This window comes from Melanerpes formicivorus, unplaced genomic scaffold, assembly GCF_026170545.1.
Source record: "Melanerpes formicivorus ecotype bairdi unplaced genomic scaffold, bMelFor1.0.p_v2 SCAF_16, whole genome shotgun sequence".
Taxonomy (NCBI): Eukaryota; Metazoa; Chordata; class Aves; order Piciformes; family Picidae; genus Melanerpes; species Melanerpes formicivorus.
The window spans coordinates 17,844,738-17,870,443 of NW_027142368.1; the positions used below are offsets into that span (position 1 = coordinate 17,844,738).

At 51.9% G+C, this 25,706-nt stretch overlaps 1 protein-coding gene across 9 annotated transcripts in view; it reads left to right on the forward strand.

Annotated features, from left to right (window-relative positions):
- The first annotated feature begins 6,356 nt into the window (after window positions 1–6,356).
- Window positions 6,357–25,706, forward strand: part of CCDC9B (coiled-coil domain containing 9B) — a 50,388-nt gene continuing 31,038 nt past the window's right edge. For 7 of the 9 annotated variants that reach the window (XM_068148529.1, XM_068148531.1, XM_068148532.1 and 4 more), the window contains exons 1-6: window positions 6,358–6,534; window positions 8,925–9,038; window positions 10,277–10,381; window positions 11,551–11,613; window positions 12,012–12,176; window positions 15,106–15,255. In XM_068148529.1, coding sequence (XP_068004630.1) covers window positions 6,514–6,534; window positions 8,925–9,038; window positions 10,277–10,381; window positions 11,551–11,613; window positions 12,012–12,176; window positions 15,106–15,255 — 618 coding nt within the window. In that variant the 5' untranslated portion in view covers window positions 6,358–6,513. Of the gene's footprint in view, window positions 6,535–8,924; window positions 9,039–10,276; window positions 10,382–11,550; window positions 11,614–12,011; window positions 12,177–15,105; window positions 15,256–25,706 lie in introns of all 9 variants that reach the window. The other 2 variants (XM_068148536.1, XM_068148534.1) reach the window with 2 other exon arrangements.

The following is a 25,706-nucleotide window of genomic DNA, read 5'->3' on the forward strand; positions in this document are numbered from 1 at the left end:
TCCCAGGTGCTCACAGCTTTGGCCTCTCCCTCTCCACCCTGAGCTGCCTCCTCCCCAGGCTCACTTGCTTTGTTTAGCAGTGTGGCTTCCAGGAGTTTACAAGTGCAGATGATACCAAGCTGAGTGGTGTAGTTGATAAGACTAAAGGATGGGTGCCATCCAGAAGGACCTGGACAGGCTGGAAAAGTGTGCTCAGGAGAACTTCATGAGGTTCAGTAAGGCCAAGTGCAAGGTCCTGATCCTGAGTCAGGGCAATCCTGGATACCCCTGCAGAACAGGTCTTGAGGGTGCTGGTGGGTGAGAAGCTAGACATGACTCAGCAATGGGCACATGCAGCCCAGGAGGCCAGTCTGAGCTGCAGGCAAAGCAGCATGGCCAGCAGGTTGAGAGAGGTGATCCTGCCCCTCTGCTCTGCTGCAGTGAGACCTCACCTGCAGTGCTGTGTCCAGCTATGGGGCCCTCAACACAAGAAGGAAATGGACCTGCTGGAGCCCAAAACTGAACATAGGATTTGACGCGCAGCCTCACCAGTGCCCAGTCCAGGGAGCAGTCCCTGCTCTGGTCCTGCTGGCCACATTATTCCTGATCCAGGCCAGGATGCTGTTGGCCTTCTTGGTCACCTGAGCATATGTCCACAGTCCTAATGGAGCGAGCTCAGGAGCTCATGAAGAGACCTGGATGCTTAGAGAAAGATAAGAACAGGGCAAGCACCTGTGATGGCTTCTCAAGTGTTTTGTAGGGGCTTTTCTGAGTGTGCTGTGTTCAGTCAGGAAACCTCCCAGGAGGAGTGGTGTGGTCTCCTCTTAAACCTCAATAAATGGGATATAAATTTATCACAACTCGAACTCAGGTCATGCAAGGGTTGGACTAAGGCAAATGTGACTGAAATTCTGACCACAGCTGGGAGAAGGACCAGTGTCTCCAGGTGGGTTTTAATTCACCCTCTTAAATTGTGATTTCCATCTGCTGGAGCCTGGATTATTTGCAGTTTCAAGTTTTCTGCCACTTGAATCAAGTACTCAGCCAGCCAGGCTCAGCACAGCACCTGCTTCATGCACCTCACTTTTTCTCCCCACCCAGCTATTACTTATTGTTGAACCAGTCCTTTAATACTTAATTGCCAGCTTGACTCCCCATTCCATCGCCTCCTTTCCCAGGTGGCTCTGTGCATCTCACAGGTGGCCCTTGTTCTGCAAATCAGCTCCACACCTTGACCCTGTGCAAGGAACATCAACCTGCCTGTGGCCTGAGCCCCAACCGAGCCCATGCAGCGCCAGTGTGATGTGACCCTGCTGGAGACCACCAAGAGTCGTCAGTCTCTCTCAGACCCTAGAGCCAAGGTTGGTCACTGGAGTTTACTTCTGAGTTCCTCTGGCAAAGGGAAGTGAAAGGGTTTGTTAGGTTCTAATTGAGCTTGGTGGGGATGAAAGGTGCTCATGGGCCAGGAGAACAGCTGCTGAGTTTGCCACTTCTTTCTTCCTGCTTCAGATTGAAAGTGGGCCACGGTGCTTCTGGTGTAGCTCCAGAGCTACTCTGCTGAGTAATTTTGACTTTTTGTAGTTCAGAAAGGGCACATCACCATGCCAGGAGCTATCTGGCTCTTGGTAAACTCTTGTGAGCTACAAGTAAACAGGCCTCTGGGCTGCCACATCCTCCTAGATCTGGACTTAAGCCATGGGCTGGGGGACCTCCCTTAGCCCCTGCCGATGACAGCTTTCACCCACGGTGAACCAGCTGCAGCTCTCCACGTGTTCCCCAAGGACCACATTTCCATGAAAGATGAAAAGAACCTGCCTGACTGGCTGTCCTGGCCACTTTCCATAGTCTGGCACCCCTCCCAGGGCCCTGTGTCCTACATTTGAAGGCTAGGGTAGCAAACAGAGTCAGCAAACCTGCACTTGGCCCTGCTGTACATGTCTGGAAGTGGGAAGAACTGAGAGGACAGATCCTCTTATCGTCTGCTCAGCCTCAGAGGCCCTACACTAGAAGTGCAAGGTTTTCAGGAGCCGGGAAAGCCAGGGGAAGTGATGAGATAGGGAGTTATTCAAGGTGGCATTGAACATGGGTGGGCACAGAACTTGGGGCACCTGCAGGGTGGGCTGATGTGCTTGAAGGGGGAAAACAGGGGACAAATATGTCCTCTGAGGGGAAGAGGGCTGCTCTGAACAGCCTGAGAGGGCTCTGTGCTGGTCCTGCTGTGGGAAGGCAGCTTCTCAGTGCCAGCAGCTATGACCTTCATTGCTGATGTCAAGTATGACCAGGCTCTATTCCATGCTGTGAGCAGCTTCGGCAGTTTTCATGTTAATTGCTTACTGACACATTTAAAGAGGGATGGCTCAGCAGTCCTTTGATCCCTGGGAGTCTGCAGCTAAAGCTGGTTTAAGCTTTGTGCCTCGTCCCTCCTCCCTGTCTAGGGAATATGCTGGCCTTTCTGCTGGTTGGCTGGAGGAAGCTCCTCAAACTCTTCCCTACCCTGCAGCTGCAGGACCAGAGCTGAGGGTAAAGGAGGAGTTAGCTTCTTGTGGGGGAGTTTGCTCTGTGCTTGTTACCTCCAGGCCACCAGGAACCTCCTCTTTGATACACTGCAGCTTCCCATCCCTCCTCCTGTCCCACAGGCCTGGAGAGGGGTGGCGCTCTCAGTTCTGCTTGGGCAGCAGCATCTGTGAGCTCATTGCTGCAGACAAGCAGCACGAAGGAGCACCTGAGCAACTCACCCATGTAGTTCTCTGCATCCCCAACACAAAATATCAGAGCAGCTTCCCCAAGCAGTCAGGCTTCAGGCTCCTGCCACGGTGGGCTTGGCAGCTGGCTCCCAGCTTCTCCCAGCAGTTCCCGAGTGCCATCTGTTGACTAGACGGAGGTCATGCAGGAGATGGAAAGAAGCCAAGATGAAGATGGGTGAAGTGCACTTAGGACAAGTGGCAGCATGGGACTGAGTGGCTCTGGAGGAATTCCACAGAAAGCAGAGGGAGAAGGAAGGAAAGTTTCAAGCTGAGGTGTTTTCTGCTGAGATGCCACAATGCTTCTGAGGGCAGTCAGGGTTGGGTTCGTTGGGGCATCAGATTCTTTCTTTCAGCCCCTGAAGAAACAAACAGTCTTGCTGTTAAAATGTGGGGCAATACTTCCAGCAAGCTGCTGAAAGCTGTCCTGGAGGGGGGAGGTTGTGGACTCCTGTCAGAGATGGTTCTTTGTGCTGAAACTGGAGAGGCTTTGCAGTCCCCAGCTAGTGACAGGGACTGTCTCGTCATCACAAGCCCAGAAAGAACAACTCATGGTCCTGATTTCCTTCCTTTGCCCCAGAAAAATCTCCCGCAAGCTTTGTCCTGAGTGGAGAGCAGGGGCTCCAAGTAGGCAGCTGGAGGCTGTGCTTCAAGGCGGTGAGCCAAACCCCAAATCCCCTTATGTCCTCTGGATTCGTCCAGCTTCCAGGCTTCCTGAAGGCCAACTGCTGTCTGTTCCAGAGGCTGCTCCTTCAGGGGCTGCCAATAGTTAGCAAGAGATGACACATCCCCTTTCCATGAGACAGGAAGTGCAGAGGCAGCCTGGGGTCTCTACGCTGGGTACACCCCATGGCTTCTCCTCTGGGCAGGCTTCAGAGAAGGCACAAGGGAGTCCACAGCAGGCAGAGCACAACACAGAGCCCAGAACCAGGCCATGCTCCCTGTTAAAGACCTTCTGGTGATTGCAGAAGGGATTAGCTCTAGGGGTGATGGACAAGTTCCTGAGTAATTAAGCTGGTCTCTCCAAATGTCATAGGATCCCAGGTTGGAAGGGACAACCCCCTTGCCAGAGCAGGGTCACCCACAGCAGCATGACCAGGATCACAGTGGCTGAGGGCACTTGAATTTGTCCAGAGAAGGAAACTCCACAGCTTGAGAAGATAAATGCTTGGTTAACACTGTGGACATGAAAAACCAGGGACAAAATGGCCCAGCCAAAGGAGCAGCATGTGCAGCATGGGGACAGCACAGGCTGGTTTGGGGCCCATGCTGGGGTTCTGTGCTTTTCACTTGTGCCACTCAGACATGGTAAAGCAGTGGCAGCAATTTGTGTCTAGGGCAGTGGGATAGACAACACTGCCCTGCAGGGAGCCACAGCTCTCCAGGGACATTAGCAAAGGCAAAGGCATTTTGGGGCTCTTTGTGCCTGCTCACGGCACTGCTCCTGGCTGGAAGAGCTTGGCCACACTGTCAATAATAGCAAAGACCTAGGATACCACAACTAAGAGGTCTGTGGAAACTCCTTGTAAGCACTTAGCTGAAGCCTTGACAGCTTGGGCATGATGTGGTCCCTTAATGGCTGTGGTCCATGGGCAGCACTATGGACCCAGCTGCCCATGGTCCTTACCCACATGAGATTGTGCCAGTTTGGAAACCCAAGGCAGCACCACCCTCCCAGATCTTCTGTGTTTATAGGGCAAGAGAAAGCCCCACATGGCTCACAGCTCCTGCACAGGGTGTACACCACAAACTTCTTGACCAGCACTTGGGCTCTAGCAAAGATCTCCTATATTTTTCCTAGCTTTCCATCCATGGCAGTCTTCATTTCCTTCACTAAGGCTGGAGCCAGAAGCACTGCCTGGGAAATAAATGGTTTCAATTTCCTTTCATCATTTGAGTAGCTACTAATTAATGTGGGTCAGTCTTTCCCTCTCTAAGCTCTCTCACTACGACAATTTCTTTAGTGCCTGATCCCTGATCTCCCACAGCTTGAGTTCTCCACAGAGGAGGGGCAGGCTCAGTTCTTCAGTCTTCTGAAGGCTTCCCTCGAACCAAACTGAATTTCAGGCTGACCTCTGTGGATGTTTTGAGCATCTGACCTACTCAGAGGTCTTAGGTGGGAGACATACCAGCAGTAGAGCTTGCTGGGTGTTTTCAACACACAGCCGTAGCAAGGCCCTCCGAAGGGCTGAGGTATGCATCAGTCTCGGGCAACAAAACGCTCGGGTGGGCTTCCAGCTCTCATTCTCTTCCTGCCTGGTCTGAATCTGCTGGAGACTGAGGGAAAGGGTGGCCAGTCTGTGCTGAGTGAGGACATAGCTCATGCTCAGGACATGGTGCTGAGATAAGAGTTGGAGTGTAGCAACCCAAGGTGCAGAACAGCACTGCCTGTCTCCCACAAACATGCTATTTGTGGATCTTCTAGGGGCCATCTTGTCAGCTTTCTGGTGGGGACACAGGGGAAACCTCTCCTTTGACTATGTGCTTTCTGCTAGTCATGGTGCTGGCTGGTGATACCCACCCCACAGCATCACTTCTGCTTCCTCTGTGGGAGAAAAGCACATTTTAGAAGCAGGAAATCACTGCTGGAGAATATCAAAATTAAGCAGAAAGATGCAAATCCAGCACCTGTTTTGCCATGGAGGCTCATGCCCAGCTCCCACTCAGGAGACATTCTGGACTCGCTGCCCTTCCGGCCCCAGACTCGGCAGTGGGAATGAGTGTGCAGACTGTGGAGCCTGCTGGTGGTGCTCACTGCAGCACAGGCCAAGAAGGCCAGTGGCATCCTGGGGTGCATCAAGAAGAGTGTGGCCAGCAGGTGAGGGAGGTTCTCCTCCTCCTTTACTCTGTCCTGGTGAGGCCAAAGCTGGAGTCCTGGGTCCAGTTCTAGCTTCCCAGTTCAAGAAGGACAGGGAACTGCTTGAGATGGTGCAGCAGAGGGCTATGAAGATGATGAGGGGAACCAAACATCTCTCTTACAAAGAAAGGCTGAGGGTCTTGGGGCTTTTGGCCTGGAGAAAAGACTGAGAGAGGATCTCATCAATGCTGGTTAATACTTAACCAGGGTGTCAAGAAGATGGGAGGTAATGAACAGAAACTTGTACATAAAAAGCTCCATCTAAACATGAGGAGGAACATCTTTGTATTGAGGGTGACAGCACTGTAACAGGCTGCCCAGACAGGTGTCATCTCCATCTCTGGAGACATTCAAAGCCCACCTGGATGCACCCTGTGCAACCTGCTGTGGGAGACACTGCTTGGCAGGGATGTTGCCCTTGATCTGCAGAGGTGGCTTCCAACTCCTACTGCTCTGTGATTCTGTGAATTTGTGACCCTGGCAGACATGCAGCTAACCACACATGACAAACAACACAACCTGAAGATCTTGGAGAGCTTTTCCAACCAAAACTATTCTATGATTCTGAGACCCCATGAATGGCCACAAAGTCAAGTCGAGCTGCTTCTCTGCCCCATATTGCACTGCTCGCCTGGCTTTTCTCCACTTTGAACCAGGGCTGGTGGCATCAGGAAGTCAAAAGGAGCTGGGGGGGAGGGCGGGGGGGAAGGGGGAGTGTTTCTTTTAAAAAGAGAGTGAGGTTGGAGAGGAGGACACAGGCTCTCCAAGCCCTGTCTGTGCTTGGTATATTAGGCAGCCAGTGCTCTTGGCTGGGAGCCCAGACGAGGCTTTTGTAATCAAAACATGATCTTGTAGGCTGTGCAACCAGTGCTGGGAGGCCGTCTGATGGCTCTCCTCTTTTAGCTCTGCTTTGGAATCCGCCGGGCGCTGCCGCCGATGTCCAACATGCACCGAGCTGTGAGTGCTGCCTGCCCGGGGCCTGGGAGGGGCGTGGGCTGCTGGGGTCCTCCACCGAAGGGCTTGCAGTCGTCTCCTTTAGGGTGGCCTTTTGGTGGTTGTTGCTTTGTTGTTTTCCCTTCCTCGCCCGGCTGCTGGCAAGCACGGGGAGCAAACAGACGCTGCACCGGCGGGGGGTGGCTTTTGGGTGCCAGGGTCCATGGCTGTGGCAGGCTGTGGTGCCTGGCTGAGGACAATGTGCCTCCCAGGAGGGTGGGAGACCAGGGTGGCTGACAAACAGAGAGCCAGGCAGTGCTGGATGTCGGCTGTCCCAGCTAAGGCTTTCGGCTGCAGCTGCCGCGCCGGAGGATATTCCTTACGGGGAGCAGATGGGTTTGCCTACGCAGGAGAGGGTTAGCTAAGGGCCCTGCTTCCCTACCCCCCACCTCCTGCCTTCCTCGCTTTCCCAGCCCTGCTGCCTCCAAGCTCCCTGGCTCCTGCAGAAGCAGGAGATGGTGGAACTATGTGGGAAAAATCCCGGAGTGCCTGAGAGAGGCGTCCCCAGAGCCCCTGTGAGCTGTGCGTGTCCCACCCAGGAGAGGGAGCATGGCCGAGCCAGATGTCGTCACAGACCTGAGGCACGAAACTGCTCACTTTCTACCCCTCCTTTGGTGACATTTGTATTTGTGATAGCAAGAAGCCTCTCCTTGTCCTCCCTTGCTCTGCCTTGCTGACCAGCAGGCTGAGGCTGGGCTGCTTTGGGATTCGAAGCCATGGCAGGTTTGCCCTGCCAAAGCTGTTTATAACTCTCTCATGGCTGTGACACATGGGCACCGTGGCTCCCTGGGAGAGCTTTTCTCTGGGGAGGGCACCCAGTAGCCCCTTTTCATCCTGATCATCAGCTCCAGCCATGGGCTGTTCCAGAAGCAGAGGAGAGGGCACAGCTCCCTGTGATCTGCTGGCTGTGTGTAGCCGATGAGCAAATGCTGACTTGGCTGGAAGCATACAATGGGGTAGCCCCTGGGGCTGGTGCGTGAGCTCCAAATGCTGCTGGGAGCTTCTGCACTGCTCCGTGGCCCTGGGTGTGTGGGGCAGGGCCACCTCTCCTTCTCAGCTCCCCAGCTGTTCTTAAAATCATAGAATAGTTTGTGTTGGAAGTGACTTTAAAGATCATTCAGTTCCAGCCCCCTGCCATGGGCGGGGACACCTCCCACCAGCCCAAGTTGCCCAAGGCCACATTCAACCTGGGCTACAACACCTCCAGGGAGGGGACATCCACAACCTTCCTGGACAACCTGTTCCCGCGTCTCCCCACCCTCACTGTAAAGAATTTATTCCTAATCTCCAGTTTAAACCTCCCCACTTTCAGCTCGAAGCCATCACCACTTGTCCTGTCCCTCCCAGTCTTTGTGAAGAGTCCCTCCCCAGCTCTCCTGTAGCCTCCTTCAGATACTGTCTCTCCCTGAAGCCTTCTTCAGGGTGAACAACCCAAATTTCCTCAGCCTGTTCTCATAAGAGAGGTGCTCCAGCCCTCTGATCATCTTCATGGCTTCCTCTGGGGAGGTGAAACACACTTTTAGGGGGGCACTTGGGGACATGGTTTAAAGTCCATGGTGGTGCTAGGTGGATGGTTGGACTCAATGATCTTTGAGTTTTCTTCCAACCCAAACAATTCTATGATTCTATAAAACAAATTGTGCTTAGAATGATACATTGATGGCTTCATCAAAAAAGAGGAGGAGAAGTACTGGATACCAGCAAAACTTCCCTCCCAGTGACTGGTCTCCAGCTGGAAGTGGAAAGACCACCCACCCCTTTCCCCCTTGTGTTGCTGAGTTGCAATGCCAACAAATTGCTGACAAATGCATGGAGAGGGCGGGCAGCCCCACAGGTCCTTTCTACCCCATGCCTCTGGAAAGAGAAGGGCACAAATAGAACCTGGGCTGGAATTTCAAACTTCTCCCTGAGATGGCAGCTCTGTCAGCCCTCCTTCAAAGGAACTTGGAGATGAAAGGGGTGTGCTGTAGACCATGCATCAATTTGGTCCCACCCTCAGGCAGCCAACACCCCACTCAGCAAGCAGCAAAGCTGCCAGTTTGCTGTTCACAGAGAAGCTTCTGACAGCTAAAGCCCTGCAAGGTGGTCCTGGAAGAGTTTCTACCCACTCAGGCCATCTCCTCACCTGGTTGATGGATGACAATGGGAAAGTACATTTAATTCTCCTGCAGTCCTTGGCAGGATCCCATTGTTCATCAGGAGAAGGTGTGGTTTAAATGGCCCTGTTGCTCCACCCAAGAAAGTTCTGCCTGTGCTGGCAGAGCAGCCTCGGCCAGGGCTCTTAAACCAGCACAGATAAGACCACTCACTGGGGATAGGATGATTGAGAAGGTTTGCGCTGCTTCTGTTCTCAGGATGCTGCTATGGAAGATGCAGTGTTGAGGAAGAAAGAGCAGAAGGATGTTGAACTTGATAAGAAAATCTTGGCTCTGCGGAAGAAGAATGAAGCGCTCATACGAAGGTACCAGGTGAGTCTGCAGGGGCTGCCCCACCCCTGCTCACTTTGGGGTCCCCAGCTCAGTGGGAAGCAGTCTCAGAGTCTGCTCTGCCACTTTGTGGCACAGATACCATTTTTATGTCAGAAAGCACTGGGAGCAGGTGGGCAGAGTTCTGCCATTAGATACAGCTCCTGCATTGCAGCTCAGGCTGCAGCATCTCCTCTCACCCTACCCTCTTCATAGAATCAAAGAATCATAAAGGTTGGAAAAGACCTCTAAGATCAAGTCCAACCTTCTACCCTGCACCTCCATGACCATTAATCAATGTTGCAAAGTTTTTTTAATACCTCCAGGGATGGTGACTCCTCCACCTCCTTGGGCAGCCTGTGCCAATGCCTGAGAGCCCTTTCTGGGAAGAAATAGTTCCTAATGTCCAACCTAAACCTCCCCTCTTGTCCTACCACTTGTTACCTGGGAGAAGAGACCAACCCTCACCTGGCTTCAACCTTCTCTCAGGGAGCTGTAGAAAGCAATGAGGTCTCCCCTCAGCCTCCTCTCCTACAGACTAACCAACCCCCAGGTCCCTCAGCTGCTCTTCCCCAGTCTGTTTTCCAGGCTCCTCCTCAGCTTTGTGGCCTTTCTCTGGACTTGCTCCATCCCCTCAATGTCCTTCTTATATTGCAGTGGGCAAAACTGGACACAGTACTCAAGGGGCAATCTCACCAGATCTTCTTACATCTGCATCACGCCCATCCCTCCCCTTCGCCTCATATTCTTCTGACTTTGTTCCCTTGTCTCCTTCCCAGTGCCTCCTGCTTATCCTCTTGGATCCATGGCAGAGTTTTGATAAGTTTATCTTCCATGCCAGGGCAGGGATGTGGATTAAAGCTCTTCCCTAGCTGGTCTCAGTGTTTCCATGGAGTACAGATGTGTCCAAAAGAGGTTACATGAAAAGGACAAAAAAAATAAGATAAAGGCAAATAGAGACTACAGCAGGCTGCTGGCTGCTGGCTGCTGCAGCTTCTCCCTCTGCATTAGGAGGAGTTCTCCAGCTACACCCCTGGGGTTTCTGATCCTGTCTTGGCCGAGAGAGTCTGCCCAGGCCTGCAGGAGATATCCAGTCTGGCTTGTCTGGGCTGGTTTGGGTGACACTGTGGTAACCCAGAGCTGCCTCTGTGGATTTATTTACCCTTCCCCATGAGTGTCTGCATACAGCATCTGCAGACATCCAGGTGCAGGCTGATGATGAGAATTTCCTTGTCTTTCAGGAAATAGAAGAGGATAAAAAGCGAGCTGAGCAGGAGGGCATGGCTGTCACTTCCAGGAGACCCAAGCAGGATGGGCTCACTATTACCATCACCAAAGCCCACAGTGTAAGTGCTGCCTCACCCAAGTGACATTTCTGGAAAGACTCCACCGCAGTGCTCCTTCAGACGCAGGTCACAGCTCCTCAGCCCTTGCCAACAGATGTGACAGCTCTGCAGGGATGTGTGTTCTGAGTCAGCTGAGCTGATGCAGATGAATTTCCAGCCCTGCTCAGGCACCTGCACCCAAGCACATAGAATTAGTAGAAGTGGCCAGCAGGTTGAAAGAAGTTCTCCTTCCCCTCTGCTCTGCTCTGTTGAGGCCAAATCTGGAGTACTGGGTGGGTCCAATTCTGGGTTTTCCAATTCAGGAAGGACAGGGACTTGATGCAGGGGGCATAGCAGACAGCTACAAAGATGCTGAGGGGACTGGAACATCTCTCTGAGGAGGAAAGACTGAGAGAATTGGGGCTTTAGGCTGGAAAAGAGCAAACAGAGGGAGGATCTGACCAATGCTGATCCACTGATCAGGGAAGGTGTCAGGAAGATGGGACCAGTCTTTGTTCAGTGGTGCCCAGTGAAGGCACAAGGGGCAGCGGGCACAAACTGGAACATCAGAAGTTCCATCTAAGTATAAGGAGCAGGCTGCCCAGAGAGGTGATGGAGTCTCCATCTCTGGAGGCTTTCAGGACCCACCTGGATGTGTTGCTGTGTGACCTCCTCTAGGTGACCCTGCCTTGGCAGCAGGGTTGTACTCCATGATCTCCAGAGGCCCCTCCCAACCCCTGTGATTCTGTGAATGTATGTGTGGACAGGCACACATGGCTCTGGATGGGTCTTATGTGTCAGAATCACTGCAGATATGTGTAGGCTGATCATGTGTGTGTTGGAGACACCAGGAATGCCCCTGGGAATGCCTGCAGGCTGGGCAAAGTGACCCTTGGTTGCTGTGGAGCTTCCCACTGGGACAAAAGCTTCAGGTCCCACCTTACCTTCCTTGCAGGACCAAATCTATATCGGACAAGCCCTGCCTGCCCCTCCTGGCAGCGTGGGCCTTGGTAAACCACCCAGCCTGTCCTGCTGGAAGCCCTGGTTGAAGCCTTCTGCCAGTCCCTTCCATGCAGTCAGTGCTCCTGGGCTGTCAGCTCCAGGCTGGAGCTTTGCTTACTCCTGACCCACGTCGCAGCCCATGCTTCTCTCCAGGGGTGCTCTGTTGCACACGTTTTTCTCTCATACAGGACCTGAAAGATGCAATTACCCAGACTGAACACTATGGACAAGATAGCCCAGCCCCTTTGATGGTGAGCACCACCCTCAGGAGCCATCCACTTGGCTTCCAAGGCCATGTCCATGAGAACTTGGGCTTGCCCAAGCTAACTCAGAGTGCTGCAGAAGGAGCTGAGGATGGCCTTTGTTTCCCATAACTATGGCATTTTAGTCTGAAATGTCAGATTTGTAAGTGCAAAGGATTTTCCAGACCTGCTGTCACTGTGGGTTTGGCTGCTGAGCAGACAAGGAGCCCCTTGTCCCCCAGGGCTGGCATGGCACGGCACGGTGCCAGGCACAGAAAGCTTCCCGGGGCAAGGCCAGCCTGATCCTAGCTGGGCTTCCTGCTCCTGTGCAGGTGTGTTTGGGGAAGGGGCTTGCTGTGGGGAGATGAGGGGCCTGGGTTTGCTAACAGGAATCATTCCTTTTCCAGGACAAAAGGGTGGTGAGTGAGAAATGGGTGAGCCCCTGTCCTATGAGCCCTGGGTTTGGCATTGGCAGTGAGGAAGAAGAGGAGGAGGAGGAAGCAGATCATATGTTCACATTCAGGATGGGGAAGAGGATGCAGCTGGCTGTTACCATGGACAACAAAGCCAAGGTGAGGCAGGAGGAGGATTCCTCCTACACTGCAGCCATTTGACTTACAAAGGAGGTTCTGTTCTGCCTCTCCCTGGAGCTTTCAGCTCAGCATGTCCCCTCGTGTCCCCTCTCTGAAGGAAGAGTTTGCTTCCTCCTGCTTCTCCCTCATTTCTCAACCCTTAAGCACAACCTCAGTCCTCAGCTTCATTTGCCACACACTTTCCTCCTCATGCCTGATTCAGCCCCAGGCCTTGCTAAACCTCCCAGTAGCTCCATTCAGTTCCCCCTTCTGAGAGATCAGTACCCTCGTTGTCCTCCGGGCCACCAACAGGCCTTGCTAAACTGTGTCACTGTGCCTAGAAAGGGGATGCAAGTAAGTGGGAGCTCAGACAGCTTTAGCTGCATCACTCCCCAGAGAGGCAGTGATGTCTGGTGGTAAAACCAGCACTGTTTCTCCCTGCTGCTGTATCCCAGAGAGTCCTCAACGCAGCAGCAAACCCCAGTGACACAAGTGTCTGTTGCAGTTGCCAATGTCAGTCAGTATTTGCAGACTTAATTAAACCCTGTGTGAGAGGCAAAAGTAATTGAAAATGCTGCTTCATGCTTTAAATCCCAAGCCAGCCCCTTCTGGGCTCCACCATTCCTCATGGAGCCTATGCATCAAGACAAAATGATCCTAGTGGCAGCTTTGGCATGGTGGGACTTAGTTGCTGAGAAGGGTTTGATAAATCCTGGGGTCAGTTTTGGTCCCCTCACACCATGAAGGACTTTGAGAGACTGGAGTATAAGTCCTGGGAGGAGCAGCTGAGAGAACTGGGGTTGTTCAGCCTGGAGAAGAGGAGGCTGAGGAGAGACCTCATTGCTCTCTACAGCTCCCTGAAAGGAGGTAGGGGCTTCATTTTTTTTCTCCCTAGCATCAGGTGATAGGACAAGAGGCAAAGGCCTGAAATTGTGCCAAGGGAGTTTTAGGTTGCAGATAAGGAACAATTCCTTTGCTGCAAGAGTGGTCAGGCATTGGAACAGGTTGCCCAGGGAGGTGGTGTTCATGGTTGGACTGGATGATCTTGGAGGTCTTTTCCAACTCAGACAATTCTATGATTCTTTTGCTTCTTTATTAAACAATATCAATGATTTCCTACACTGCTTGTCCCACACTGGGAGCTCCTGACCCTCAGTGAGACGGCTCCCAGACTGAAGGATGTCAGAGGAGAAGAGTGCCCATGCAGGGCCAGGGGGAACAGACAATCAACAGCAGCACAGAGACTCACTCCTCCTTTCATTTGTACCAGACTAGCTCAAAACCTGTCTCTGGTGAGACTGCAAATGAGACAGATGTGAAAGAAGTAAAACAAGAGACTGAAGGTCTGGTGCTGGAAATACTCCAGTGCCTCTTGAAATACCATGTGTGAGGAAGCTCAAAGACTGGAGAAGTGATACAAAAGGTCTTGCTGATGGGGGCTGTCTGCAGCATGACTGCCTCCATGCTGACACCTGCATTTCTGGCAGAGCCAAATGAGGGTGAGGCTAATGCAAGGCATCAAGACCACATGTCATGGCAAGTTCTCTGACGCTTGCAGGACTTCCAGAGGTCAGTGTGTGCTGTTGGCTTTTGAAAGCAAATTCATAGCCACAGAGTTCCCAAGTTTGAAGTTTACTTGGAGATCTTGACCCCCAGTACCTGTGGGAGTCCAAGGAGAAACAGAGAGGAAAATAGCCCATCCTTTGGAGAGGGGAGCTTCTAAGGTTGGTTCTTCCCTGCTAAAGTTGAGCAGTGGACTCACACAGATGAAGAGAAAAGAAAAGATCGGAGATAAAGATGGAGCTGATTTACTAAGTCTCTCATTTCCTTCTAAGGCAAAAATAAAAGGGCACATGATGGAACTCTTGAATGAACAAAAGCAAGCCCTTTTGCCCAAAAGCTGTGCTCGTTTTGTGGAAGTGATGGCTGAGGGCACTGGCAGGAGCTCAGCCAGCAACAAAGATCATTAACAAAATAAGAACCAGATGTAAATTCAGACAGCTGGAAATGACATCTGAGAGGGGCAAAGTGTCCTTCTTCAGGGAGCTGATGGATCAGTTTTCTCAGCTATTCCACTGCTGAATAAATCAGTCCAGAAGTATGAACACCACTGCCTATGAAGAGAATAAATTCATAGAATTATAGAATTGTAGAATCACAGAAGGTTTAGGTTCAAAGGACCTTCAAGATCATCCAGTTCCACCCTCCCTGGCATGGACAGGGATACCTCCCAAGAGACCAGGTTGCTGCAGGCTCCATGCAGCCTCGACTTGGAACACTGCCAGGCTTGTGTTAATGCACTTCAGGGTAGTAACTGCTCTGTGGGCAAGGTTGGATACAACCCTCTTTTCCTTTCTTTTTCACCTTCTAGGCTTCTGGTCCACCATAGCCTTATATTTTGGTCAGGCATCGGAATAGGTTGCCAAGGTTGCACCATTCCGGGAGGTGTCCAAGAGATGTGTGAACATAGCACTTTGGGGCATGGTTTAGTGGCCATGGTGGTCTTAGGATGAAGGTTGGACATGATGATCCTAAAGGTCTCTTCCAGCTGAAACAAGTCTATGGTTTTATTGGGAGATGTTGTTTGGTGAGAGGACAACTTTGCCTGTGATGCCCATCTGAAATAAAAACACAGAATCGTTTGGGTTGGGCAAGACCTCCAAGATGATTGAGTCTTACCATCAGCCTGAGACCACAGTGGCAATTAAACATCACTCAGTGTTCATGCTGCAGAGCATTTCACTGGGATAAATCCCAGCCTTCCTAAGCTGTGCTCAAACATACCTATGTAATGGGACACAGCTCTCAGAGTGGGGACTGGGGTGGCAGCACTCTGGGCTCCTGGAGGGGTCATTAACTTATGCTGTGCTTCCAAAGGCAAGCTCTCTGGGCTCCAGGAGGGGTCATTAACTCATGCTGTGCTTCCAAGGGCAAGCGCATCGTCAGTGAGAAGCGCCCCGAGGGTTTCCCTGGCCCGGGCAGGGCGCCAGACCTGGCTGAGGAGGACACCGACCAGCTGGTGGCTTTCCGCCGGGGCAGGAGGATGCAAATTGCCATCACCATGGACAACAAGGAAAAGGTCGGTGCACTGGGGTTGACTGGACTGCAGCCTAGCAGTGGCAGCTGTTTGTTCTGCTGTCTTGGGGAAGGCTATCTAGACAGGTTAGGATCTGGGACAGGACTTTGGAAGAGATTGTATGTTTCTGGTGTGAAGCTTATCACCATCAAACTCTGTCCTCAATCACTGTGAAAGAGGAAAGGCTGCAGTTCTGTCCCTTCTGTGTGAGCCCAGCTAGAGCTAGCAGGCTCTGGCATGTACTGGGTCCATAAGATCATAGAATCACAGAATGGTTTGGTTTGGAAGGGACTTTAAAGGTCATCTCATTCCATGCACACAGCTCCCCTGCTTCCATGGACAGGGACACCTCCCTCTAGACCAAACTGCTCAAGGCCCCATCCAGCTTGGCCTTGAACACCTTCAGGGAGGGCACATCCACAGCCTCCCTGGCAACCTGTGCCAGAGTCTCACCACCGGAAAGAATTTCTTTCTAATCTCCAGTCTAAATCTCCCCTCTTCCAGCTCAAAACCATCACCCCTCATCCTATCACTCCCAGCCTTTATCTAAAGTCCCTCCCCAGCTTTCTTGTAGCCCTCTTCAGGTACTGGAAGGCCACTATGATGTCTCCCCAGAGCCTTTTCTTCTCCCCCAGAACCTTCTCTTCTCAAATACATCAGATGCTGTTTTGAGAGGATGGGTGAAACACTGCCAGATATAGGGCATGAATCTCACCTCCTGTTACTGACCAGCTTCTTCTGGGGCCATACAGCAGAGTAGGTCTAGAGCAATGTTCTCTTCACTCACTACATGACTTCAAAGTTCACACAGCTGGGCAGGATCTGCTTCTGAACCCAGCCCCTGCCATGCCTGGCCATAACCTACTGGTGAGCTGGCTGAACTTTGTTAATCTTTCAAACATATTTGAAATACTTCTTCTCAAATCCCTTCCTCCTCTCACACATGGAGCCTTGTGATGTTTCCTAGTGGAGAGTTTGCAGAGATAAGTAAGAATGCCTGCAGCAGATGGGGTCAGCAAGGACTGTGAAGGAAAACAACACTTGGCATAGCTGCCAAACACACCCAGGAATGCTGGGAGGCCAACGCAGCACCCTCTCTGGGACTGCAGCCAGCCATCTGCTCATGGCCCACATTAGACTTCAGCTTCTCTTCCTCCTCCTCCCCAGGGTTTACCTAGGCCCTGGAAACCCGTATGCACCTTTCTCTTGGTTACCAAGAGGTTTTCTGAATGCCATAAACCTCTGGAGTATTCTGGAGCTCCCCAGTTCAAGGACTGGAGAGTCCAGTGGAGGCTCTGAAGATGCTGAGGGGCCTGGAGAATCTCTGTGAGGAGCAAAGGCTGAGAGCCTGGAGAAGAGCAGCCCCAGAGGGGAGCTGAGCAACGCTCAGCAAGAGCTAAGGGGCTGTGGGGGTTAAGAGGCTGGAGCCAGGCTCTTGTCAGTGGTGCCCAGGGACAGGACAAGGGGCTCTGGGCACAAACTGGACCCCAGGAGGTTCCACCTGAAGATGAGCAGAAACTTGTTTGGTGTGAGGGTGCTGGAGGACTTGCAGCTGTCCTTTCCCCAGAGGTTCACACAGCTGTTGCCTGTTTCAGCCCAGGCATCACCAACACACCTGGACATGGTGAGAGTGACCTGGCCATGTCCATGCTGGAGCTGTCCTTGAGGCTGTTAGATGTGATCCTGTGATATGCAGAGCAAGTGTTTCTGCTTCTGCTCTTGCTGGTCTTGCTTAAGTCCCTGTCCCTGAGGTCATCAAGGCTGGGACTGTGCTAGGAGGGAGCAGCAGGAGGAGTGCCTGGATTTTGGCTTCAGATCCTGTATCCTGATTGAAGTGCATTAACAGTCTGGAAAAGGTGAAATCTCTGATTCACATATTGCATGGGGTTGGAAGGGACCCTCAAGGGTCATCTTGCCCAACTCCCCGCAGTCACCAGGGTCACCTCCAACTAGATTAGGCTGCTCTCAATGTGCTTTCATCATGGAACTGAAGGTCCACTTGGGGCTGGAGCTCTAGACATGTGGAGGTAGATTCAGTGTATCTGAGGGCAAGCCCCCAGCCAAGCTGGCTGAGGGTCATATCTGCCTACACCTTTCTCCATGAAACACTGAAGATCTGATGCTTTGAATCATAGGCTGGTACAGAGGATGTGAAGTAAATTTTGGTGACTCAGCAGCTTGGGCCTTGCTCCTGCTACTTCCAGCTCCCACTGTGCCACCATTCACTTCAGAAAGCAATTCTCAGTGAATAAAATTACCCTCATGGAGCAATGCAAGGAGCTCACATAGGCTGTGCCAGTCCTCCATTCCTCAACTGTGCAGAGCCTCAGTGGTCTCCTTCACCCAGCTTGGGCTAGAAGGCAATCCTGGTAATCCCCAGGAATGCAAACAGCTGAATGCTGCTCCTCCTCAGATACCAAAGTTCATGTCATGTCCTCCATTTTACTTTCCCTTTAACCCAAACCCCACTGCTCCATTGGTACAGGGTAGGGCTGAAGCTCAGGACCTCCTCTAGCACCAGTAAGCTGTGGGGGAGGGCTGCTTGGTGCTGGATGAGCACATGCTGGAGCTGAGCTCCACTGGCAGAAGGATTGTGCAGAGGCATTTGGTGCCTTCGTGTGCCACGTTCAGCTCATGTCACTTTGACACCTTGTTCTGGGCCAAACAGGAGCACAGGAAAGTGACAGTGACTTCATGTAACTCTAGCTAGCAAATAGCCCTGCTGAGGAGCAGCATATGCCCTCAGCACGACTTCAGGCCTTAAAGGAAGATCAGTTTTGCTTAATCATCTTCTGTCTGCACAGGAGCCTGGCTCAACAGCAGCCTGTGACTAACATCGCTGGCAAGACCCATTTAGCGACGGTGTCATGCTTCTTGTTGGCACAGAGAGCTTGTCCCTTGTTTTCTCTTTGAACCATCCCACCCCCAACATCTTGGAAGCTCACAGGGAACAGAATGGGAGCTTGTTGCTCCCTGGAAGGTAGGGTGCTTCCAGGGATCATGTGCAGGGAGCAAGCCCAGGGAATGTCATGGAGCTCACCTCCAACAGCAGGGAAATGGGAAGGCTGGAAGAGCATGATAATGAGCTTGGTTTCAAAATGGGCTTCATGGGAGAATTTGTTGTTCTTTGTCCCTCTTATCATGCAGAAAAAGATGAAAAAGTGAGGCTCCAGTTTCCAATAGCTGTCACTAGCTGGGTATGTTTCAGAGTTCATCTGAGCTCAGGAGGTGCCCTTGTTCCCAGTGACTTCCCTAGGCCCTGTTCCATTCCTAGTTAATGAATCATAGAATCATCATAGAATAGCTTGAATTGGAAGGGACCTTAAAGATCACCTAGTTCCAAGCCCCCTGACATGGGCAGGGACACCTCCTGCTAGACCAGGTTGCTAAAGGTCCCACCCATCTTGATCTTAAACACTTCCAGGTATCCACAAGTTCTCTGGGCAACCCATCGGTCTCTTCTCCCTAGTATCAGGTGATACAACAAGAAGAAATGGCCTGAAATTGTGCCAAGGGAGGGTTAGGTTGGATATTAGGAACGATTTCTTTCCTGCAAGAGTGGTCAGGGACTGGAACAGGCTGCCCAGGGAGGTGGTGGAGTCCCCATGCCTGGAGGTGTTCAGGGAATGTGTTGGACTTAGAGGTCTCTCCCAACCTTTTTTCTCCAGTCTTTCTACCTGATAGCTGCAGCTGAGCTTTCTGCCCCACAGGAAGCAGTGCACAGATCATCCTCTGCTCACCTGCCCAAAGCACAAATGATTTGATCGATCTGGTTCTCATCTCCCTTCAGCCACCTCCTCGTCAGCACTGAGAGACTGACCCTACTTAGACACGTCTGAGGAGGAAGCAGCTCTGTATTTTTGATCACTCTCCTTGCCCTCGTTGGTGCCTTTGTTATTTTTCCCGTACTCTTTTAACACCAGAGGGCCAGAACCATCTGTGGTATTCATGCTGTGGGCTCTTGTGGACGCACTCAGTGACACAGCAGCGTTTCCAGCTCCTTCTCTATTCTTCTGCCTAACAACTTTCTGCATTTTCTTTGCTTGTTTTTCCTCACCAATGGAGCTGACATGTTCAGAGAGCTAGTCACAATAATACCAAAATGTCACTCCTGAGTGTTAATCGCAGCTCAGGCTTCATTACTGCCTGTATGCGTGTAAAAAGGGACATTTTTCTCCATGTGAGTTCCTGTGTAGAATCGATCTTGAGCTCTATCTGTGATTCTATGATGCAGGCACTCACTCAGTGTTAAGAGATCTTTTGCAGCTCTTTCCTGGCAGATTACATTTTTTTGCCCTGGATGACTTAGTATCATCAGCAAACTGTCATCCCTCTCTTCATCTCCTTTCCCAGACCATTTATGAGCATGTTGGGCAGCCCATGTTCCAGTGGCACTCCTCTGCTAAAATTCTACTGTGGAAAAATGCCTTTTCTTGCCACTTTTTTGGTTTCTATCCTTTACTTAGTTGTTAATACAAAAGAGAGACTTAATGTTCATCATCAAATTGATTACTACATGGAGGGCCTGATGTAGCTGAAGGATGGGATGTGTGCCATCCAGGGGAACCAAGACAGGCTGGAGAAGTGGGCTCAAGAGAACCTCAGGAAGTTCAATGATGCCAAGTGCAAGGTCTTGCACCTGGATCAGGGCAATCCTGGGTATCAGTCCAGGCTGGAGGATGAAGAGAGCAGACCTGCAGAAAAGGACTTGGAGGGGCTGGTGAGTGAGAAGCTGATCTAGTGTGGCGTGTCCCTGCCCATGGCAGGGGGGTTGGAACTAGATGATCCTTGTGGTCCCTTCCAACCCTGACTGATACTATGATATGAGCCAACTACATGAGTGTTAGGACCTGAGCTGAGGTCCCCAGTTCAAGGCTTAGCTTTCAGCCTCTCCTGTTACCCCAGCATGGCTGGGATTTTTCACCTCATGCCCCAGCTCCTTTCCTGCTCATTCTGGGTTCTTTGTGTCCTCCCTCCCACAGAAATGGTGCCTGGAAGAGAGGGTCACATCCACCACTTCCCCTTTGGTGATGTCCTGTAGACTGGCTGCTGTCCAACCTGCCTCCTCCTCCCTGCACTTGCCCATTGTATCCAATTAAAACCGTTGATGGGCATCCTCATGATCCCATATTCTTTTCTCTATTTTTCATTCATGATGAAATTCAGTAAAAAGGAGGAGGAGGAGGGGAAAATATTCCTTCTTGCTGCCCTTGGTGCTTCCAGTTAGGACCACACTGTCAGTCCCAAAGCACATCAGCTGGCATCACACAGCTGTAGCAGAGGCTGCCAAAGAGGAAATGCAAGGACAAAAACAAAAAAAGGCTGTTCTGATTTTTCTCTTCTGAAACAGCCCCAGTGCCTTTACCCTGCCATCTGGAAACCTGGTTTCTTCCCTTCACAGTGAAGGACTCTTTTTAGTCTCAGCACAGAGGGCTGAGGGAACCAAGTTATCCTGGCTCCTTGCAACTTCACGACCTCCAGTGCTGCTGCTGGCTTCAGGTGACACATGTGGGACCTTCCTTCCCACCTTTGCCTGGCAGCCCCTAAATCTGCATCAGGGCTGGAGATAATGCTTAATGTTTAGCACGTTTCCCTTGAAAGCCACCCTGGCAGTGTTTCAGGATCATTAATACGTAAGAGCTGGGAGCAGGCAGACCAGGACCAGTGAGCACAATGGTTAATTAGCAGATTACAAATCATCTTTTAAATGGACTGTTGATAGGGCTTCAGGGCTTTTAAATTGTCCTTCTATTAACAGAGTTTCCCAGGGTGGTGGAGCAGCAGTGACTGTAATCAAGAGACACAAAAGCTGCTTTCAGGGACTTAGATGAGTCTGACTCCTGTGCTTGCATGGGAGAGGAACCAAACCCAGGGCAGAGAAACACTTGCTTTTGGGAGGGGAGGGAGAGTCAGAAAGGGGGGCTGAGAAGCCTTAAGCTACTTCAAACAGTGAAATTCATAGGCAGATTTTTCAAAAAAGAATTAGAAAAAAAATTTCTTGTGTAGTAGTTTCCAAAATCCTGCCTGGGGGAGATCTGAGCACTGGAGAACCAGCTCTGAGCTTTTACAAAACTCCTCCTGCAAAAGAAATGTCACTTCTGGTGCCTCCATGTGCCTGGAGAAGCAGGCACCAAAAAGTTAGTTTAGTGATTGCAGGTACTTTTAAAAGAAGGTGACAGTGAAGTAGCTCAGGGACGTGAAAGCTTTTGGGCTGGAGAAGTGTCAGCTCAAAACAATGCTTAACATAGTGCTGCATAGTGGCATCAGGAGCCTTAGTTCTGTGTGTGTGTGCTGGGAGCGAGACAAACGCAGTGTCAGAATGCAGTTGGGATCCCAGAGCTGGATCCTGATTAGGAACAGGCTTTGCCCCACCCCAGACCGTTCTGAGGCTGGGAAATGGAGAAATCCCGGCATAAATCTCAGGATAAACCAACGTCATCGTCTCTGCTTCCTTGAGGGTTTTGTCCCTCCCCACATCTGTCCCCTGCTGTGCAGGAACAGTTGAACTCTGGGCTGATAATGTCTCTGTCGTATTTCATCATTCTGGGGGCGGGGAGGAGGAAGGGGCAGAGCAGCGTTTGGCTTCCTGAGGGCCTGGGTGTGTGTCGCAGCAGGCACCAGAGTCTGCTCCCCAGCCAGTGCACAAGCACGGCCTGAGGTGTATGGGACCTCAAAGTTCAGCCAGCTCCAGCCCCCTGCCATGGGCTGGGACACCTCACACCAGCCCAGGCTGCTCATGGCCTGGAACACCTCCAGGGAGGAGGCAGCCACAGCCTCCCTGGGCAACCTGTGCCAGAGTCTCACCACCTTCACCGTCAAGAATTTCTTCCTCATCTCCAGTCTCAATCTCTCCTCTTACAGCTCAAAGCCATCACCCCTCATCCAGTCACTATATGCCCTTGTCAAAGGGCCCTCTCCAGCTCCCCAGCCCTTCCCCCAGGGCTGCTCTAAGCTCTCCCTGGAGCTGTATCTTCTCCTCCCAAGGCTACCCGTGTCCCCTTCCCTGCACAGCTCAGACCTGCTGTCCTGCTGGGGAAGGACAAGATTGTTTGGGTCCTTTTTTCCACAGTGCCCTCTGAGGAGTAAAAATAGCAGCAGAGTAAGGGGAAAGGCAGCCTGGCTCTGAGTGAGGGCTGTGAAAGGATGAGAGTTGTGCAGTGTCTCTGTGACACAACCATTTGTGACGTGCCCAAAGCAGCAGAGCCTCAGGGCTGCAGGTCCCAGCCACATAGGAGCTGCCTCTTCTCCAAGGTCCCTCAGCCAGGCCTGCCCAGCACATTTCTTGGCTCTGGGCTGCTTCTTGGCAGAGCCAGGGCTGAGGACAAGCTGTGCTGGGCTGCAGACAGGCAGGGCAGTGCCACCCCCTGTAGCCTGGCTCAGGCTTTGCATGCTTTCCGCTTCCTCTCTTTCAGGGACACGCTTGGGTATTGTGAAGGGTCATAGTATCATAGTATCATTCAGGGTTGGAAGGGACCACAAGGATCATCTAGTTCCAACCCTCCTGCCATGGGCAGGGGCACCCCACACTAGAGCAGCATGGACAGAGTCTCATCCAGCCTGGTCTTCAACACCCCCAGGGACGGGGCCTCGACCACCTCCCTGGACAACCCATTCCAGGGTTTCACCACTCTCATGGTGAAGAACCTCCTCCTCACATCTAGCCTGAATCTCCCCACCTCCAGCTTCATTCCATTCCCCCTAGTCCTATCACTACCTGAGAGCCTGAGAAGTCCTTCCCCAGCCTTCCTGTAGGCCCCCTTCAGATACTGGAAGGCCACAATGAGGTGGAGCCTTCTCTTCTGCAGACTGAACAGCCCCAACTGCTTCAGTCAGTCCTCATAGGAGAGGTGCTCCAGCCCTCTGATCATCCTTGTGGCCCTTCTCTGGACATGCTCCAGCACCTCCACATCCCTCTTGTAATAGGGGCTCCAGAACTGAATAGAATAGGGGTCCAGGCTGAGCTGTTCCTCACATCAGCTTGCATCTGAAATATGCAGACTCAGGTGAAGCAATGGACACATCTGTGCAGCTCCCTGGCCCAGCTTCCCAGCAGCTATAGAACCACAGAATCGTTGTGGATGGAAAAGGCCTTCAAGGTCATTAATACCAACCATTCCTTGGCTGTACCAAGGCTAAACCACAGCCCTCAGCACTACATCTCTGTAGCTTTTAAATATCACCAGGGATAGGGATTCAACCACCTCCCTGGGGAGCCTGGTCCACTGTCAGAGAAACTTTCAGTGAAGTTTCTTCTAATGTCCAAACTAAACCTCCCCTGAGGCGGCTTTAGGCCATTTTAGCTCATCCGACAAGACACCAACATCCACCTGGCTCCAGCCTCCTTTCAGGGAGTTGTAGAGAGCAATGAGGTCTCCCCTCGGCATCCTTTACTCCAGGCTGAACAAACCCAGGTCTGTCAGCTGCTCCACACCAGCCCTGTTCTCCAGACCCTTCATCAGCTTTGTTGCCCTTCTCTGAACTCACTCCAGCACCAAAACCTCCTCCTTGGAGTGAGGGCCCCAAAACTGAACCCAGTTATGAGCTGTCTTTGGCATTTCCAAAGCAATCTGTACTTCTTCCCTCCTGTCTCTCTTCCCACACGAGGCTTCCCTTAGGGATGGAGGGGCTCCAGCTCTGGCTGCAGCTGGTTCCTTCATGCTTTCTCTAAATTGGTGAGTTTCCTTTACAGCTGCTCTAAAGGCTAAATATCCATCTGCTCCTCATTCCCCAGACAGCCTCCTCAAATAAGCAAACTTTCCAGTTCCTGCTGGTCTAACATCTACAATGCAAGAGAGGGGGGACTGCAGGGCCTCGTTAGGTTCCTCATGGTAGGTTCTTCAGATAGGGCTGCAGGAGAAGTTGACTTTGAGCCTGGATGGAATATTTTTTTTTACCTACCACAGCATCCTTTTGAAATAAACACCCAGGATCGTCTTTCACCACCTCCTAGTCCATTCTGCAGCAGCTGGGATGTGCTGAGGGGTGGACTTTCTGATCACAGATCCCTTTGCATTTTGTCCCCGATTTTTCCTGTGAAATCCTACAGGTATATCTTCCATCTCATATCCAAGGATGTCTTTACACGAGCTTCCGCCTGAACTGGAGTTATACCAGCTTCATAGAAAGCAGAGATGGATCTGGGAGTGCTGGTGAACAACAGGGTCACTATGAGCCAGCAATGTGCTCTCATGGCCAGAAAGACCAAAGGTCTCCTGGAGGTCATGAAGAAGAGTGTGTCCAGTGGGTCGTGGAAGGTTCTCCTCCCTTTCTACTCTGCCCAAGGGAGACCACAACTAGAGTCCTGGGTCTAGTTCTGGGCTCCCCAGTTAAAGAGAGACAGAAAACTGCTGGAGAGAGTCCAGTGGAGGCTCTGAAGATGCTGGGATTGGCACATCTCTGTGAGGAGCAAAGGCTGAGAGCCTTGGGGCTGAGAGCCTGGAGAAGAGCAGCCCCAGAGGGAAGCTGAGCAATGCTCAGCAAGAGCTAAGGGGCTGTGGAGGGGCAAGATGCTGAGACCAGGCTCTTGTAAGTGGTGCCCAGGGACAGGACAAGGAGCAGCACTGGGCACAAACTGGACCCCAGGAGGTTCCATCTGAACAAGAGGAGAAACTTGTTTGGTGTAAGGGTGCTGGAGGCCTGGGCAGGCTGCCCAGAGGGGCTGTGGAGTCTCTTTCTCTGGAGAGCTTCCAACCCTCCCTGCCCTGGCCATTGTGCTTCTGGGCAAGCTGCTGTGGGTGCCCTGCTTGAGCAGGGGGGTTGGACTGAATGGTTCCTAAAGGTCCTTTCCACCTCCCACCATGCTGGGATTGGAGGATTCTGTATTGAGATCAGTATCCTGAGTTTCCCCCATCCAGCCCTGGAATGCTGGGGGTGGTAATGACTGGAACAAATCCTCTGTTCTCAGCCAGGGTTGGAGCTCAGCACCCATGCTTTCTGGAAGAGCTGACAGGGCGGTTTGGCTGCCACTGTGCCCTTTGTGTTCCAGTTTTGCTTGGCTGTGCAAAATGGCATCGTGATCATCTCCTGCTCCCTCCCCCACACCCCTGCCCTGGAGCAGTTCAGCAGGGAGGGGAATTTGGGGATCCCTCATCTCTGTACCCTGGGTTCTATCCACTCATGGTAGCAGCATGGCTAATTCCACTGGAAGCAGGGATGGACCCCAGCAGAAGAGCAATGTTTTGGGAGGAGGAGGGACATAGAATCATGGAATCATTTGGGTTGGAAAAGACTTCTAAGATCATCAAGTCCAGCCATCAACCAACACCACCATGGCCACTAAAAGTGCCATGGCCACACCTCCAGGGATGGTGACTCCCATCTGTGGGAACACATCCCTTTTTCATGCTTTTCTCATACATTCTTTGCGTTCTGACTTCTTTTATCTCAGTGTCAGTTTGATTCAGGGCCCCGGAAACCAAGCTTCTCTGTTTTGCTGACCTTTCATGGGCAGTTTG